Source organism: Coprinopsis cinerea (assembly GCF_000182895.1).
Source record: "Coprinopsis cinerea okayama7#130 chromosome 1 map unlocalized cont3.1, whole genome shotgun sequence".
NCBI lineage: Eukaryota > Fungi > Basidiomycota > Agaricomycetes > Agaricales > Psathyrellaceae > Coprinopsis > Coprinopsis cinerea.
Window position 1 is genome coordinate 1,488,776 of NW_003307544.1, and position 13,530 is coordinate 1,502,305.

The 13,530-nt window shown below is 51.5% G+C and overlaps 7 protein-coding genes across 7 annotated transcripts; 2 read left to right on the forward strand and 5 right to left on the reverse strand.

Moving 5' to 3' along the window:
• Nucleotides 1-92: 92 nt before the first annotated feature.
• Nucleotides 93-2,443, reverse strand: CC1G_10525 (NADPH oxidase). Its single transcript, XM_001828601.2, has 8 exons — nt 2,179-2,443; nt 1,851-2,121; nt 1,408-1,797; nt 1,250-1,350; nt 717-1,185; nt 428-657; nt 275-367; nt 93-218 (listed from the first exon to the last, which is right to left on the reverse strand). Exons 1-8 carry the CDS (start codon nt 2,287-2,289, stop codon nt 207-209), a joined length of 1,677 nt encoding a protein of 558 aa, XP_001828653.1. The 5' UTR covers nt 2,290-2,443; the 3' UTR covers nt 93-206.
• Nucleotides 2,444-2,715: 272 nt separating this feature from the next.
• CC1G_10526 (mitotic spindle checkpoint protein MAD2) lies at nt 2,716-3,561 on the reverse strand (the record flags this gene model as incomplete). Its single annotated transcript, XM_001828602.2, has 5 exons — nt 2,716-2,992; nt 3,046-3,175; nt 3,232-3,251; nt 3,307-3,425; nt 3,481-3,561. The coding sequence occupies 5 exons, from the start codon at nt 3,559-3,561 to the stop codon at nt 2,716-2,718; spliced, it is 627 nt and encodes a 208-aa protein (XP_001828654.2).
• A 204-nt stretch (nt 3,562-3,765) lies between these two features.
• CC1G_10527 (TFIID and SAGA subunit) lies at nt 3,766-6,507 on the forward strand (the record flags this gene model as incomplete). The annotated part of the gene is made up of 8 exons (XM_001828603.2): nt 3,766-4,227; nt 4,283-4,361; nt 4,414-4,713; nt 4,768-5,263; nt 5,320-5,459; nt 5,513-5,859; nt 5,916-6,337; nt 6,393-6,507. The coding sequence occupies 8 exons, from the start codon at nt 3,766-3,768 to the stop codon at nt 6,505-6,507; spliced, it is 2,361 nt and encodes a 786-aa protein (XP_001828655.2).
• Nucleotides 6,508-6,626: 119 nt separating this feature from the next.
• Nucleotides 6,627-7,067, reverse strand: CC1G_10528 (hypothetical protein; the record flags this gene model as incomplete). The annotated part of the gene is made up of 2 exons (XM_001828604.1): nt 6,627-6,890; nt 6,945-7,067. The coding sequence occupies 2 exons, from the start codon at nt 7,065-7,067 to the stop codon at nt 6,627-6,629; spliced, it is 387 nt and encodes a 128-aa protein (XP_001828656.1).
• Nucleotides 7,068-7,367: 300 nt separating this feature from the next.
• CC1G_10529 (hypothetical protein) lies at nt 7,368-9,080 on the forward strand. Its single transcript, XM_001828605.2, has 6 exons — nt 7,368-7,447; nt 7,515-7,620; nt 7,686-7,826; nt 7,891-7,937; nt 7,991-8,077; nt 8,133-9,080. Exons 1-6 carry the CDS (start codon nt 7,445-7,447, stop codon nt 8,394-8,396), a joined length of 648 nt encoding a protein of 215 aa, XP_001828657.2. The 5' UTR covers nt 7,368-7,444; the 3' UTR covers nt 8,397-9,080.
• On the reverse strand, nt 8,793-10,528 carry CC1G_10530 (hypothetical protein; the record flags this gene model as incomplete). Its single annotated transcript, XM_001828606.2, has 4 exons — nt 8,793-10,160; nt 10,215-10,266; nt 10,325-10,370; nt 10,432-10,528. 4 exons carry the CDS (start codon nt 10,526-10,528, stop codon nt 8,793-8,795), a joined length of 1,563 nt encoding a protein of 520 aa, XP_001828658.2.
• A 658-nt stretch (nt 10,529-11,186) lies between these two features.
• Nucleotides 11,187-12,982, reverse strand: CC1G_10531 (hypothetical protein; the record flags this gene model as incomplete). The annotated part of the gene is made up of 6 exons (XM_001828607.2): nt 12,813-12,982; nt 12,722-12,756; nt 12,462-12,666; nt 12,371-12,416; nt 12,266-12,317; nt 11,187-12,212 (listed from the first exon to the last, which is right to left on the reverse strand). Exons 1-6 carry the CDS (start codon nt 12,928-12,930, stop codon nt 11,187-11,189), a joined length of 1,482 nt encoding a protein of 493 aa, XP_001828659.1. The 5' UTR covers nt 12,931-12,982.
• Nucleotides 12,983-13,530: the final 548 nt, after the last annotated feature.

A 13,530-nucleotide genomic window follows, 5' to 3' on the forward strand; every position in this document is an offset into this window, starting at 1 on the left:
CTGTTGTACCAATAAGTAACCTTTTTCCATGACAAGGATCACAACTCAGCGACGAGGCACAGCTTGCAGAATCCACGTTAAAATGATTAGGGAGATGCACCACATAAATCAAGCATGATGGCGATACAAGGAGGGTATCAAACTCTTCAGGCATTACTACTACATAACAAAGTCCAACTTCCAGTTGCTTGCAACCAGAGGTGTAATCAGAAGTGTTCCTATTGGCCGAGAGTGGGTAAGGCCTTTGAGACAAGACAGGGCTGGGAATACGTACCTTGGCGAACGAAAACTCCACGTTGGCGTTGGTATTTTTTATCGTAGCTTCCTTGATGGCTTTGGCAAGAACGCTGGGACCGCAGAAGTATGTCTAAAATGCCACAGGTCAGCCATCATCAACGAGACAGTAAGGCTCGGACTGGGTACGCACTCCAACCTTGGTCTTCAGCTGAGCGGTAGCGCCGGGGATGTACTGACCACCCTCGACAGCTTGCCTGATGCGACTGTAGATAGAGTTCCAATCCGGACGACCGAACATGGTACGAGATCGCAACAATGTCAAGGGATCGTAATCAGCTCCGGCATCATTGACAGCGATGTTCCACAACATGTCCTCATTAATCTTCTGGGTGAGGTAGATGTTAATGCGCAAGAAGTTGGCTGTGAACAAACAACACATCAGTGGACGATGACAACGGTGGAGGAGGTGGGGAACTTACGATCCGCTTGGGCAGCTTCGACTTCCTGAAGGAGAGACTGGAACCAACCGAAGGAGGGGGCATCACGACAGACCCAGAAGAATTCGACTCGGCGGAGAGAACCAAGCTTTCCTTTCTTTTGGCGGTACCAAATGTGCTTCAAGATGGAGGCAAAAGGAGTAACACCGATACCAGCACCGACAAGGACAGCAACTTCATTGTTGAAGACGTCTTCGGCGGGAGCGCCATAGGGACCATCAATCCTGACTTGGGGTAGGGTGATTGACATGGTCGCTGGGTCAATCTCAACGAAGTCGCCACGGGAAAGGCTGGGACCATCCTTCTCGGCACCCTTGACAGCGGCCTTGGTCATGGAGGCAACGGCGGCTGGGCCTACACCGAGACGTTCACCGAGAGCGTTGGTGAAATCACCGACCTGACGAATGTGAACTGAGACGTAGGGGTCCTCGGGGGCAGACGTGATGGTGAACTATCAAGTTACAGGAATAGATGATCAGAAAATATGATGCTGTGAATCAGAAAGCGATACGCACAGGATGCCATTGGAAACGGGAGAGCTCGGGGACTTGAAGGAAGAGCCACTGACCGGCGGTGTACTTGAAACTGGGCTTGACAATTCGGAGCTCCATAGCACCTGCAGGGTACTGTGAGAAAAAAAAAAGGTTATTGTCATAAAAAAAAAGTTGCTTACCACTGGGGTGAACCAAGACCTTGGAAAGGCGAGTAGCACGGCGAGCACGGATTTCACGCCACACCCGCTCTCCGAAATAGATGATACCAGGCCAAATGATGAACCTCCAGCTAAGGTATCCAATGCAGTTCTCTGTCGAGTAGAAGGGGAACGTCGAGGTCAAGTTGGGGTGGACAGAGTCTCGCACGAAGCAACCGGTTGCATGGGTGTAGAGGCCGAGCATGAAGAAGAACGCGAGGTGGTGGGTGTACCAGAAAGCTTCGAAACATTGTTTGCGAATCTTCTGGTGGGCAGTAGTGTACATAACGACCATGATGAGGAGCATGAAGTGGCCAGTTATACCACCAGGTTGGGTGTAGTGGATCATTTGGGCGGTTTGTTTACGAATTTCTGGCAATGAAGGTGAGCAGGGCAGTGTTTGGGGATGATCGGAGGTGACATACGGGTGCGCTCGACGTTGATGAAGTTGACATAGTGAGCAGTCGTGTGCACTACGGACCAGAAAGCCATGGAGTATGCCACTTGTCGATGGAACCAAATGTTCTCGTCGGCCGGGAAGAGCCAGGTTAGCTTGGGTCGAACGACTCGAATGATGTTGCGGAGCATGGGGATGAGAATGAGGCCACCATCGAGTGCAAGAACGAGACCGGCTCCTCGAGAGACCCAAACGGACCACTGGAGAGTATTGAGGCCAGCTAACCGTTGATTGGTTGCCTGTTGCGGTACTATCAGGGTTGTTGCCCAGCACGGTATTCGCTGCCTAAGACGTACCTGACTATACCATCCATAGGCGAAGATAGCCAAATGGAGGCCATAGAAGAGGACATTGAATGTCAACCTTCGAGCTTGAAGAAATTCTCTTTGAAACCAAGTTTCTGCCATATTGTGGGAGGAGTAGATATGCCTGAGATGTGGTGTAGGACGACTCTAGTACCCGCCAGGAGTGCTAAACGAGAGAATATTAAAAAAGAACGTAGCCAGACGGTGGCAAAGAAAACGAAAAAGAGAAAAGAGGGTGGGGGAAGGGGGAGGAGCGTTGACCGGAGTGGGTGAGAGAAGGGCCCAAGTTGGGAGGCGGCGCTTTATTGGTGGATCAGCCGTTGCCACAACTTACAAGTCACCAATTGTACCATGACAATCGGACAGCCAAGCTACTTTTCAGGTCAATTCTCGAACCAAAACAAGGGGTTTTCACTTGGAACAACATGATGGCCCCGTATTCTCGCCTATTCTGGCCTCACAATTGATGTACCGTTATTATGTACCGTTATCCAAACCAGTGGGCTGCAAAAATACCATCATTGTGATCTACTCCTCGTAACGATAAGCAACCATCGCCTCAATGCGGTGAATATCCGTGCTAAAGCTTCGCATCTTCACCTGTTGGCTCTTGCCAGCCTCGATCGCAAGGGGGTCCGTGTCCACCCACTCCCCTGCAGGCACATCCGCCGACTCTGACGTATACGCAAGGATGTTGAACACCGTCGGCTCTTGTATAACTGGTAGGTATGTAACCATCGAGATGATTTGCTTCAAAATCGCACGAATTTCTGATTGGATTTCCGCCTCAGGTTTGGGTGGTTGGCTGTCGCTCCGTTTCGGTCTCTGTTGGCACGACGGATGGAATACCACACTCACGGTTTTCCTGCGCTTCCAGCTGGTGGCTCAACCAATTTCACATCGAATACCCATCGTTCCAGGGGTGTCCTGGAATCTTTCGAGATAATGGCGAGCACGAGTTGCGTGATCTGACCGGTCAGTAACCACTCTGTTATGGTGTGGATGAGCACTGTATGGTATCGTCGAGGTATGAGTGGCACATACTCTCCACTTGCTTTAAGATCCTGTGGCAACAGTGTCAACGGCGGAAAGCCTTTGAGAAATAACAAGACTACAGACTTTTCGAGGTAATTCTGCAGGGCCAAGTCTTGGGTTACGAGCACCGTCTGACCATACTTCTTGACCATATGAAAGTCATCCGAAGGGTATACTTCTCGTTGGAAAAGGATCCTTGAAGCCTAGCTATGGGCGTGAGGTTCACTACGCGAAAGGGTGGCGAGCGTACGTGTTGACTGCATAGTTGAAGAACTCGGTGACGAGTTTGCAGGATCCCTTGAGGGTAATGGCCTGTTTGTTTGCCTGTCTGCTGGCCATTGTCCCTGGTGTCGATGGCGGGCGATAGTTGGTGGTCGCTGCAAAGGTGCAAGTCCTCGAGGCTTTGTGTAGGACCTGGGACCAATATGAGGGACGCGTTGTTTGAACACGGCCCTCACGTGAAGACGAGTCTGCCAAGCCATACGCAACCAGCTTCAGAGCTCTGCTTAGCTCGACCATTAACATCCAACAAGTCTCACCAGAATGTCGGCGGCTACACCAGCGTCGTCGCAGTCGCCACCTGCTGCTTCGCCAGGAAATGCATCCCAGGACCCAACACCAGCTTTATCATTACCTGAACGCGTAATCTTGGACTACCTTCGAGCAAGAGGACATACTTCCGCAGAGAAAGCATTCCTCGAAGAGGTTGAAGATCGCCCACCAGAGGAAAAGTCAAAGAATGAAACACTTGGTCAGGAAGAACTGGTTCGGGCTCTAGCTGTCTATGCCCAGAAGCCTTCGAGGCCCGGGGAGAATGCCCTCAAAGAATCATCGACAGTCCTGCAGGAGTTGGGCACTATGGGCAACCCTGTCAACATTCAAAGCCTTATTGCCAGTATTGAAGATGTCGGAGCTGAAGAACTACTTGCGCTTGACCCCACGGACAAGGAGATTGGCTTTGCAGAACTCGAAGCATGGGTCGATGGATCGTTGGATATGTACCGTGTATGTATCGCCCATGCTTTGTTGCAATGTAATACCATCTCACAGAGGCCACCAGCCCGAGTTCAGACCAATTCTCTTTCCTATATTCTGCCATTTCTATCTGGATTTGATTCAGCAAGGATTCAAGGAAGCAGGTGCGACCGTCCCTTCAACTAACACCACCAGAGCGCTAATCCTGCCTACCAGCACTCCGATTCTTTAACACTTTTTCCCCATCCCTGGCAACATCACATACAGCGACAATCCATCACCTATCTACCCTCCTCCTCCCTGCTCATGTTCAAGCCGATGAGCTTGCCCAACGTTTCAGGAATGAGAAATACGTCCTCCGAATGAGCCGTTCTGGTTTTAGTCTGTTGGTCGGGTGGTTAACAGAGGGGTTTGGCGGAGAGGCAATGGGTTCTGGAGATGGATTCACCGGAGAACAGGGCAAACGAGGTCGTGCAGCAGTCATGCGAGTAGTCAACAACCACCTCAAATTTGACGGTAAGTTCCTCTGTTTTACCAAGCCATCCCCCCTTTGCTTACCTCCCGAACCAGTAACATCCTCAAACCCTACTTCTGTCTCGCCGCATGCATGGGAGGAATCGACTGGCCTCCTTTCTTCCCTCATCCCTTCAGCTGCCGGGGGAAAAACTGCTGCAAACCCTCAAGCCTTCAATGCCAGTAAAGGCGAACTGAAGCTAGGCCCTGCGCCGATTTCAGAAGAGCTGCGAAATGAGACAGAACGAGTCCTTCGCGAGCAAGCAATGGTCAGCGGGGACCCCACAGCGCACATGGATTTACAATACACTCGACCGGTCCCCCCTGCTGGACTCGTGGCGCCGACAGAAGCAGACCTTTTACCCCACCCACCCACCTTCAAATCCGTCGATGTCGAGAGGGAAGTGAGTGCCGTCCGAGATGCTAGGAAACGAATTCGTCTGGACCCTTCGGCAATCGGCAATGTTGACTTGAACTCTCCTCAAGCGACTTCACTTAAAGTACGCGCTCTCCCGAGCGTATGCGCATACACGTTACATGATGTAACCGAAGGGTACGCGTCTTCGTATGCTAGCTGTTCAATGTTTTGGTTAACCGCTTATAATCTAGCGCACCATGCATGACATTCTCCCAAGACACTTCTCTGATGGCAGCTGGCTTTGCAGAAAGCTATATCCGTTTATGGAGTCTCAAAGGCGAAAAGCTTAGAGGTTTGAGAAGTGACTTTTCTTCAAGCTCTGTCAAAGATGGTTTGGGAATTCCTCTCTCGATCGATCTCGTGGCCTGACTTGTCTGTCTATAGCCGCATCTCTGCAGAAAATCAGGGAAAAGAAGGGAAGCACTACACGGAAACTAATAGGCCACAGCGGGCCTGTTTATTCCGTAGATTTCGACCCTGTAAACGGCTCCGCTGCTCCACCGAAGTATTTGTTGTCCTCCTCAGCCGATGCAACAGTCAGATTATGGTCTATGGATACCTTGACAAACGTCGTCGCCTTCCGAGGACACGAGAACCCAGTGTGGGATGTTAAATGGAGTCCCATGGGAATTTACTTTGCGACCGGAAGCAGGGATCGCACGGCGCGGTTGTGGTCGACAGACAGAACGGCGTGCTTGCGAATATACGCCGGTCATTTGGGAGATGTGGATGTACGTCTCCGTTTCTTTTTTCACATCGTTGTTTCGAGCTCATATTTGTTGTCTAGTGCGTCGGGTTCCATCCTAATTCTTTATATCTGGCTACAGGGTCCAGTGACTGGACAGCTCGTCTGTGGGATGTCCAACGAGGCGCGAGCGTTCGTGTCTTCGTCGGACATCAGGGACCTGTGTCGTGTCTGACGCTGAGTCCGGATGGTCGTTATCTCGCGACAGCTGGAGAAGACCTCGCCATTAACCTGTGGGATCTTGGCTCGGGTAAACGCGTCAAGAAGATGACAGGCCATACGTCGTCCATATACTCGTTGGCCTTTAGTGCGGAGTCGTCACTGCTGGTCAGTGGTGGCGCTGACTGGACTGTGAGGTGTTGGGACGTCAAGAGTGCTGGTGGTCTGAGAGCCAAGCCTACAGAAAATGGAGACACTGAAAACAAAGCTCGGCCAGGGAACAGAGAGGAAGAGAGCATTGAAACGTATGTTATCTTCCTTTGTTACTGGTTTGGAGTTTGTGAAATGACTTTTTTTCAGCGTGGACTTGTTAGCTACTTTCCCGACGAAACGGACACCGATAACGAACGTTCAGTTCACTCCCCGAAACCTTTGCTTAGTTGGTGGCAACTATCTCTCTTCAGAGCAGAGATGATTTGTCTCGTGAGTCCGAATTCGTCATACGAGTCACATTTATGAGGCTAATGTGTCCCAGAAGTCCATTGTATTACTCGCTATCATAACCAACTTTCAACTAGATTTGCTTTGGAAGAGTCATTCGTCGTCATCGTCGTCGGTGTCCTCTAGGAGGTCATCGACGTATTCTTCGTCCGCCACGCTCGCGCTCCAAGGGTTAAGCTGCTTCCTCCCATTGTCTGGGATGTGGTCTTGGCTGGAACTGTATGCTGTTCCATCGTCCCAGTTGCAGGAGGATTCCTGGGTCAAGGTGCCATGGGAAGAACCCGATGTTTGTGAAGAGCTATAGTCGTATTCGGTGGCCTGGCTGCTTTCAAAGTAGTCAGAGTCATCTTCCTCTGCCTGCGGGTTATCTTAGTGTTTCATTTCCTACATTCGGTTTACAACGGCACGTACTTTTTCGACCTTCTTTCTGTCCCTTTCGTCTTCCTCTCGCATTGCCTCTGCTTGACATTCGACGTCGTCAGAGTACGCGAGGTCTTCGGGACCATAGCTTGACCATTGCTGGAGTGCTCTCATCGTGAAATGCTGGGGTGGTTCCTGGTGTACGTTGGACGCGTGTTGGCTGCCTTTTATGCCCCAGAGAGAGCCACACGCAATTGGTACATAGTGTGAGCATGCCACAACCTCCATGCCACCATTTCAAACTGTCAAAGAAGGTGTCCTGTGAATGCCATTGAGTCTTTGGTGTCTTACTGGTTTTAACAAAGACTTTGAACGCGATTAGGGTAGGGTAGCAGCATGGGTTAATGGAGATCACGTGAGAGCTAATTGGGTTCGCGCAAGTGAGCGAGTCGCTTCGCTGCTTCTTGCCATTAAACGACTTTCACGATCTACTTGAACTCGACGACCACCACAGTTTCAGGACCTTAGATCAGTCGAACTTGTGAGGAACAATGGTATATGGTCCCCGTTGAGCTTGGCCTGCGATGTCGCTGTGACTGACACATACCCCGTGTTCCTCAGGCAGAGTCAATGGATGTCGACATGGGAGGCGTCGCCCCTGCCGCACAACCAGAACCCATCAAGCAAGAGGGTGGAAATACTTTCATTGATGCTCTGGCGGCACCTAGTATGTCCCTTGCATTCTCGTCTTTGCAGCCTGGCGACGACCACAACTAACGCCCTAACCCAAAGCGCCACCAGCCTCTCACCGCGACAACTCTTTCCGCGAGGTCATGGTCAAAGTCCACATCCGTCGGCCAGAGAAGGACTCGTGGATGTACCTCGGGAGGGGCATTGCGACACAGGAAGTGAACGGACATTCATCTCGTGTCGGTGGGTGTCCCTACTGCCATGAAAGAGATTACTGCGCTGACGTACCTAATGCTCCATCGTGCAGTCGTGCGCGCACAGTCCTCAGGGAAAATCATCACCCAATTCGACGAGGTAATGCATTCGCCATATTGATTCTATTGAATCTAACGATTGAATGGGATTAGACCTCCGATCTTCAAGCAGAAAAACGGGGGAACTTTGTTGTCATTGGACTGGTGGATGGCTCACGGGTAGTATCCTGGTCGTTGAACGTAAGGCGCCGTCTTCTATTCCTAGTTAAAGGAACGGACTTGACAAACAAAATAGGCACCCAATAACTCGGAAACCCTCCGCCTGCTTGCTTCAATTGAGCTCGCGTGCTACAGATGCAAGCAGGCACTTGTGGATCCCCGTCTGCACGTCAAAGCTCGCCGTCGGATTGAGCGTATTATCAAAGACGACAGGCGACGGAGGCATCGTCGCCGCAAAGACCAAGACGCTCTGATTGACGCATTTGCGCGACAAACGTTGAGTGCTGACAATGTGCCTGATCCAGCACCCCCCAATGAGGCCGGTATGCCACCGTCATGAATATATGATACATTTACCGTCCTCCATCTCCTCCGTCGCTTTCTGTTCTATCTAGATCCTTACTCGGCTCTGAGCGTGAAACCATGTAATTCTTATATATCCAAATCGTTTTCACTGCCTTTCCTTTGTATGTGCTGCTATTATGGGAATACAATGCATCCATTTACTGTAGGCTGCAACACATACCACAGAAGAGACGGTATCGTATGTGTGGTCTTTCTGGATGCGTCGAAACGCAGATGATACACGGGGTAATACACGCGATCCCAAATAGGGAGGGTATAAGAAAAATCAAGCACGAGTCAACGAGTGGTCTATGAAAAGAGTGTTAAATAATGCACTGCACATTCTGAAGAAGAGTTCATTCAAATCTGATGGGAAGACGAAGAAAAGCAATTATCGTTTACGATCACCAGTGGGTTGAGAGCCAGGCAACCCAGGTATTGGAGCCCGACTCTCCGAGTATTGAGGTGGAAGCTCGTCGGGGAGGTCCATAGTCTCTTCAATGTCCTGGTGGACTATCAGGCGTTGCGACGGCGCGGACGGTGGGGAGACGCTCTTTTCCCCAGAGCCCGAAGCTTGCGGTCGTTGGGTGCCCTGGCTCGAAGCACTGTACACGCTGGAAGGTGCTGGGTCTGCGTTGGTGGCGTACAGGGTACCCGTGGTGCGGGAGGGGGCATAAGAAGATGCACTCGCCGGGTTATAGCCATGCTGGGGATGTTGGTGGTATTGGTTGTGCTGGTACGAGTGCTGGCTCTGAGCATACGGATGAGAGCCTTGTCGATGGTGACCTTGGGCGGGAGGGTACGGATTGGAGGTTTGACCACAATGGTCCTGGTGGTAAGGTTGTTGTCCATGTTGGTACTGCTGGTGGCCTTGTTGGTACCCGCTGTACTGTCCGTAGCCGTAGGCACCAGCAGCAGCAACACCTGTCGCCATAGGTTGTGGGGGGTATCCCGTCGCTGCGCTACCACCGTACAAGTTGCCAGAACTATCGTTGTACTGTCCCGGACCGCCCTGGGTCGCGGATGAGGATCCATATCCACCATAGCCTCCCATTTCATCGGCTGTGTAAGGGTTGTACTCAGCTTGCTGAGCAGGGAACGATGAGTTTACCGTCGGGTTGGGACTGGCATGCTTAATGAGCGGTGTATGCGACCCATTCGTGGAGTAGGTGTTTTGTGGGTATGGTGCTGCCGCTTGTGAAGGTGCAATGTTTGCACTGGACGAGTTAAGGGTGCTGGGCAGAAGATAGGTGTTGGAAGGGGACACGGGCAGAACAGAACCTCCGGTACCGTAGTCTGTGAAGGACTTCCCTTCTTGAGGGGGTGAAGGGGAAGACTTGTTCCGTTTGAAGCAAAACACCGCAAGGAACGCGAAGATTCCGAGGAAGACGAAGCCACCCGCAGCGGCACCTACAATGATTCCAACGTTGGGCCCGTCCTTCTTTTCATCATTGTCCTCATCCTGGTTATCACTGGAATCGCCGATTCCACTCGCTGTTGGTTGACGGGTCGCTGAGGAACGAGTCCCAGTCTCCGAGGCCGAACGAGTGGATGATGGAACGGGAGCGGAGCTAAGCGGGAGGCACGATGCATCGCTTGACGACGACGCTGTCTGGATGGCAGATGTACCACCGTTTCTACCTTCTGCATCTGTCATGAAGAAGGCAATCTGAGTACCTGCAGGTATCGTTGCCCTCCAATCGAAAGAATCGCCGGGAGGAGGTTGCACGGCAAACGACAGGCCTCCGGGAACGAAGCCCTATACACAGACACTTAGAGAACATGAGAAACAAATGCGGAATGCGGGCCTCACAAATATTGTCACTGGTTGTACCGCTCGGCCGTAATTCGTGAAGGGGTAGTCACTGCACAACCAGGTCGATAAGTGGGTCTACGGAGAATTCAATGGCAAGGAAGGCTCACGAGCATTGTGCGAGTTCTCCATCCAGTGAATAGAAGAAATCAGCCCCTGGCAAATGGTGTGCGATGTTAGCCACTACATATAATATGAGGTAAAGGTGTTTGCTTACCTGGATCTACAGTGTCACACTCGGCGCCGCCCTGGGCTGCGCCCACTCTCATTGCCCTAGTGATCCCTCCTGCGGTAATGCCAGTGGAGTCGGACATGGCGAAGAGGATCTCTTGGTTTTCTGAAAAGGGGAGTTCGTCCACTGTAAACTCTCCTTGATCGCCTAGATACGCTGAAGTGGGAATCGAGATGTTGCGCAGTGTTCCCCCAGGCTATATAGAGCGCTTAATACACCTCGTAACTGAGCTTTTGAGAGACTGACTGGTATGATTAGCAGCCTAAAGGGAGGAGACCCTCCTAGGAAGGTGGTGAGCAAAAGTGACGGGGGCCTAGCGTGCGGGGTCTTTCCGTACCTGACCAACGAACTCTGAATTCCCCGCATTCCGTGGGGTCGTCGTGCTCGAACTCGAATCCATAAGCGCCCCGTAAGATCACAGAGACCGCAAAAAGTAAAGAGGGCACGCGAGGCAGCATCGAGAAATGCGCTGACCGCTGAAAATTAGTCGAACATGTATGGTGGGAGACGGATGGCAAGGGATCGTTTGGTCGAGCTTGGGTCGAGCGACCAGCGCAGCAAACAGCAAGCTACAGCAAGCGAACCGAGCACCTGGTTACCGATGAATTGATAGATCGGTGGCAGTTCAAACTGAATTCTCACACAAGCTTCTTGCATGCGAGAGGGAAAATAAGTATGTAGTATTTAAGTACAGCGGGCGACAGACCACAGCAATAAAAAAGCCAACGATTCCAGCTTGGCTATGAAAACGGTTGTGAACGATTGGGTTGAGAAAACGAATATGTGTGGGTAGCGGAAGGTGGAGGGGGTAGATCTTCGGGGGTAGTGTTTGCGACGGTAAAGTTGGATGGTCCTCGACGTTCGGTATACATAGGCGGCAGCTCGACAACTTCATCTTCGCTGGGTGGGGGGAGCGCATCCTCCAAATCTGTGTGTACAATGAAGCGTTGAGGCTTGTGGGACGTTTCGCCGGCCATTGCCGCTTTCCTCTGTGCGGAGGTCATACTAGTTCCCTGAGATCTTTCCGTCGGAGAAGTCGGTCGGCCGTCATTCATATGTGTGGGAGGTAAAATGGGAGGGGCCGATGGGTTGAATGGATCACTGGACGATGGTGTGGGCAGTGCGGGTGACGGTGGGTAGGCAGGTCTCGATTGGAAGGGGTCGGAGGATGAGTAGTTGGCGTACGCTGAGTGGATGTTGGACGTCGAATCGGCAAATGGGTTTTCACCAGATACCAGATTGGTAGATGATGGACCGTAAGACGGTGGACGATACGAATTGCCATAGGGGTCTTGACTGTACGCAGTGGCCCCTGACCGGCGCTTTGCGTCCTTCATTCTGTCATGCTTCTTCTTGAAATTCTTCAGGAAAAAGAGACCCAAGGTGACGATGACAGCAAGGAACAGCAAAGATCCAATGACAGTGCCTGCAATAGCACTAATCGGTACTGAGGCAGCCGCCGTGGCAGCCGCTGATTCTGAAGGCTCAGTGGTAGGGGACGCCGTCCTTGAGTCCTCAGTGGACGACGTGGGAGTACTGGCAGCAGTGGAAGATGTCATCGTCGAGGATAGAGCCTGGTCGTCAAGGCAGGACCTGTCGTCAGATCGACTCGCTGTTCTGACATCGGATGCTCCTCCTTGCCCTCCTCTCGCGTCGGTCATGAAAAACATCACAGAAGTACCACCCGGCACATTGGCGGTCCACTCATATCTTGAAGCGCCCATTGGGACTTGCACCGTGGTCGAAGTCCCGCCAGGAACGACGATCTAGAAAAAAGTGTGAACACGTCGTGGAGGCGTCAGCTACGTGATTGACATACCCAGATGGTCACGGGCTGTGCAGCAGTCTCAAATCCTTCAAAAATGAACCCGCTGCGCCCTCCATTAGTTCGAGTGCGTAGGTAGGAGCCAGAAAGCCGACATACCGACATTGCTGAAGCGCGTAATTCAGCTGGAAGGGAAAGTCGATGCCTAAACGTGTCAATATGGGCGCCATTATGGTAGTGAGCGGCTCACCTATATCTGTGGTATCGCAAGAGCCGCCTTGCGATTCCTCTACAATTTGGACGGGAGTACTGCCTCCAGCCCCAAAGCCTGTGGCATCGCTCATCGTCAGCAGTAGCTCAGAGTCCTTCGCAAAGTCCAGTCGGGTGGTGAAGCTGCCTCGGCCATTGGAATACGCGGACGGGGGTATGGATATATTTCTTGGTGTTCCAAATGACTTGAGAGAGAGTAATTAGTGGTGAACCAGCGCTTCGAAACGATATATGGCATACGGGGACAACGAGAAGCTGATATGGACCGGTACCACCTGTGACGCCCCAAGGTTTAGTGAATACGGTTTGGTGACCTGGATCAGCTTCTTACCGGACCATTCGACAGTAAAGTCATCGCACTCGGAGAGAGTTGTGTGGGTGAAGCTGAAGGCGCTGACGAGGGCGCTAAAGGATAAAAGAGTGTAGAATATACATGAAAGAGCGAACATGGATAAAGAATGGGAATAAGGAGCGAATGATTAAAATGAATGCAGAATGGAGGATAACACTCGACATGGCAATTCCTCCAACGCGCCTCCATGTCTTTGACATGGGAACCAACTTATCTAACACTCCTTGGCGTTTCTTGGCCCACACAAAAATCTCTCCAGTCTTTCAACACAAACCTTGCACAAACCTTGAAACAACCACCCGCTGAAAATGATGGAACGAGATATCAGCCATTGATCCACCGGGTAACTCAATTGAACTCATGGGCTTGGTAGTGCAGCGCACGGAGGTCCTTCAACGTTAACGGCTATTGTGATTATTCTTGTCAAAAGTTCACATGTATCCAAGAAGCAGAAATGGATATGGAGACCTCCTCGAGCTCGCAGCGCAACTTTTATAACGTAGTTTTCTGCCTCGCAAAAGTCCTCAGTTAGCGGTGCAAATCTGTAATTATCTCAAGGTTCTATCACAGTCGAGTAACCTTGTTCTTTAATCAATCGAGTGTACGCTTCCGGTGGATCCTCCCTTCAACACGCTGACTCCGTGATTCTTACTTGTGGCACCAATATGAACCCCCCGTCGTGCATCTTGCTTCGTGC

What these genes read in the sequence shown, in the direction of transcription:
- CC1G_10525 (XM_001828601.2), bottom strand. Translation starts at nt 2,289, where the DNA reads ATGGCAGAAACTTGGTTTCAAAGAGAATTTCTTCAAGCTCGAAGGTTG. An exon ending in GGTCTTGGTTCACCCCAGTG is followed by an intron (nt 1,351 to 1,407) that starts GTAAGCAACTTT and finishes AGTACCCTGCAG; the next exon opens with GTGCTATGGAGCTCCGAATT. An exon ending in CGAAGCTGCCCAAGCGGATC is followed by an intron (nt 658 to 716) that starts GTAAGTTCCCCA and finishes GTTTGTTCACAG; the next exon opens with CCAACTTCTTGCGCATTAAC.
- CC1G_10529 (XM_001828605.2), top strand. An exon ending in CGGACATTCATCTCGTGTCG is followed by an intron (nt 7,827 to 7,890) that starts GTGGGTGTCCCT and finishes TCCATCGTGCAG; the next exon opens with TCGTGCGCGCACAGTCCTCA. An exon ending in TAGTATCCTGGTCGTTGAAC is followed by an intron (nt 8,078 to 8,132) that starts GTAAGGCGCCGT and finishes CAAACAAAATAG; the next exon opens with GCACCCAATAACTCGGAAAC.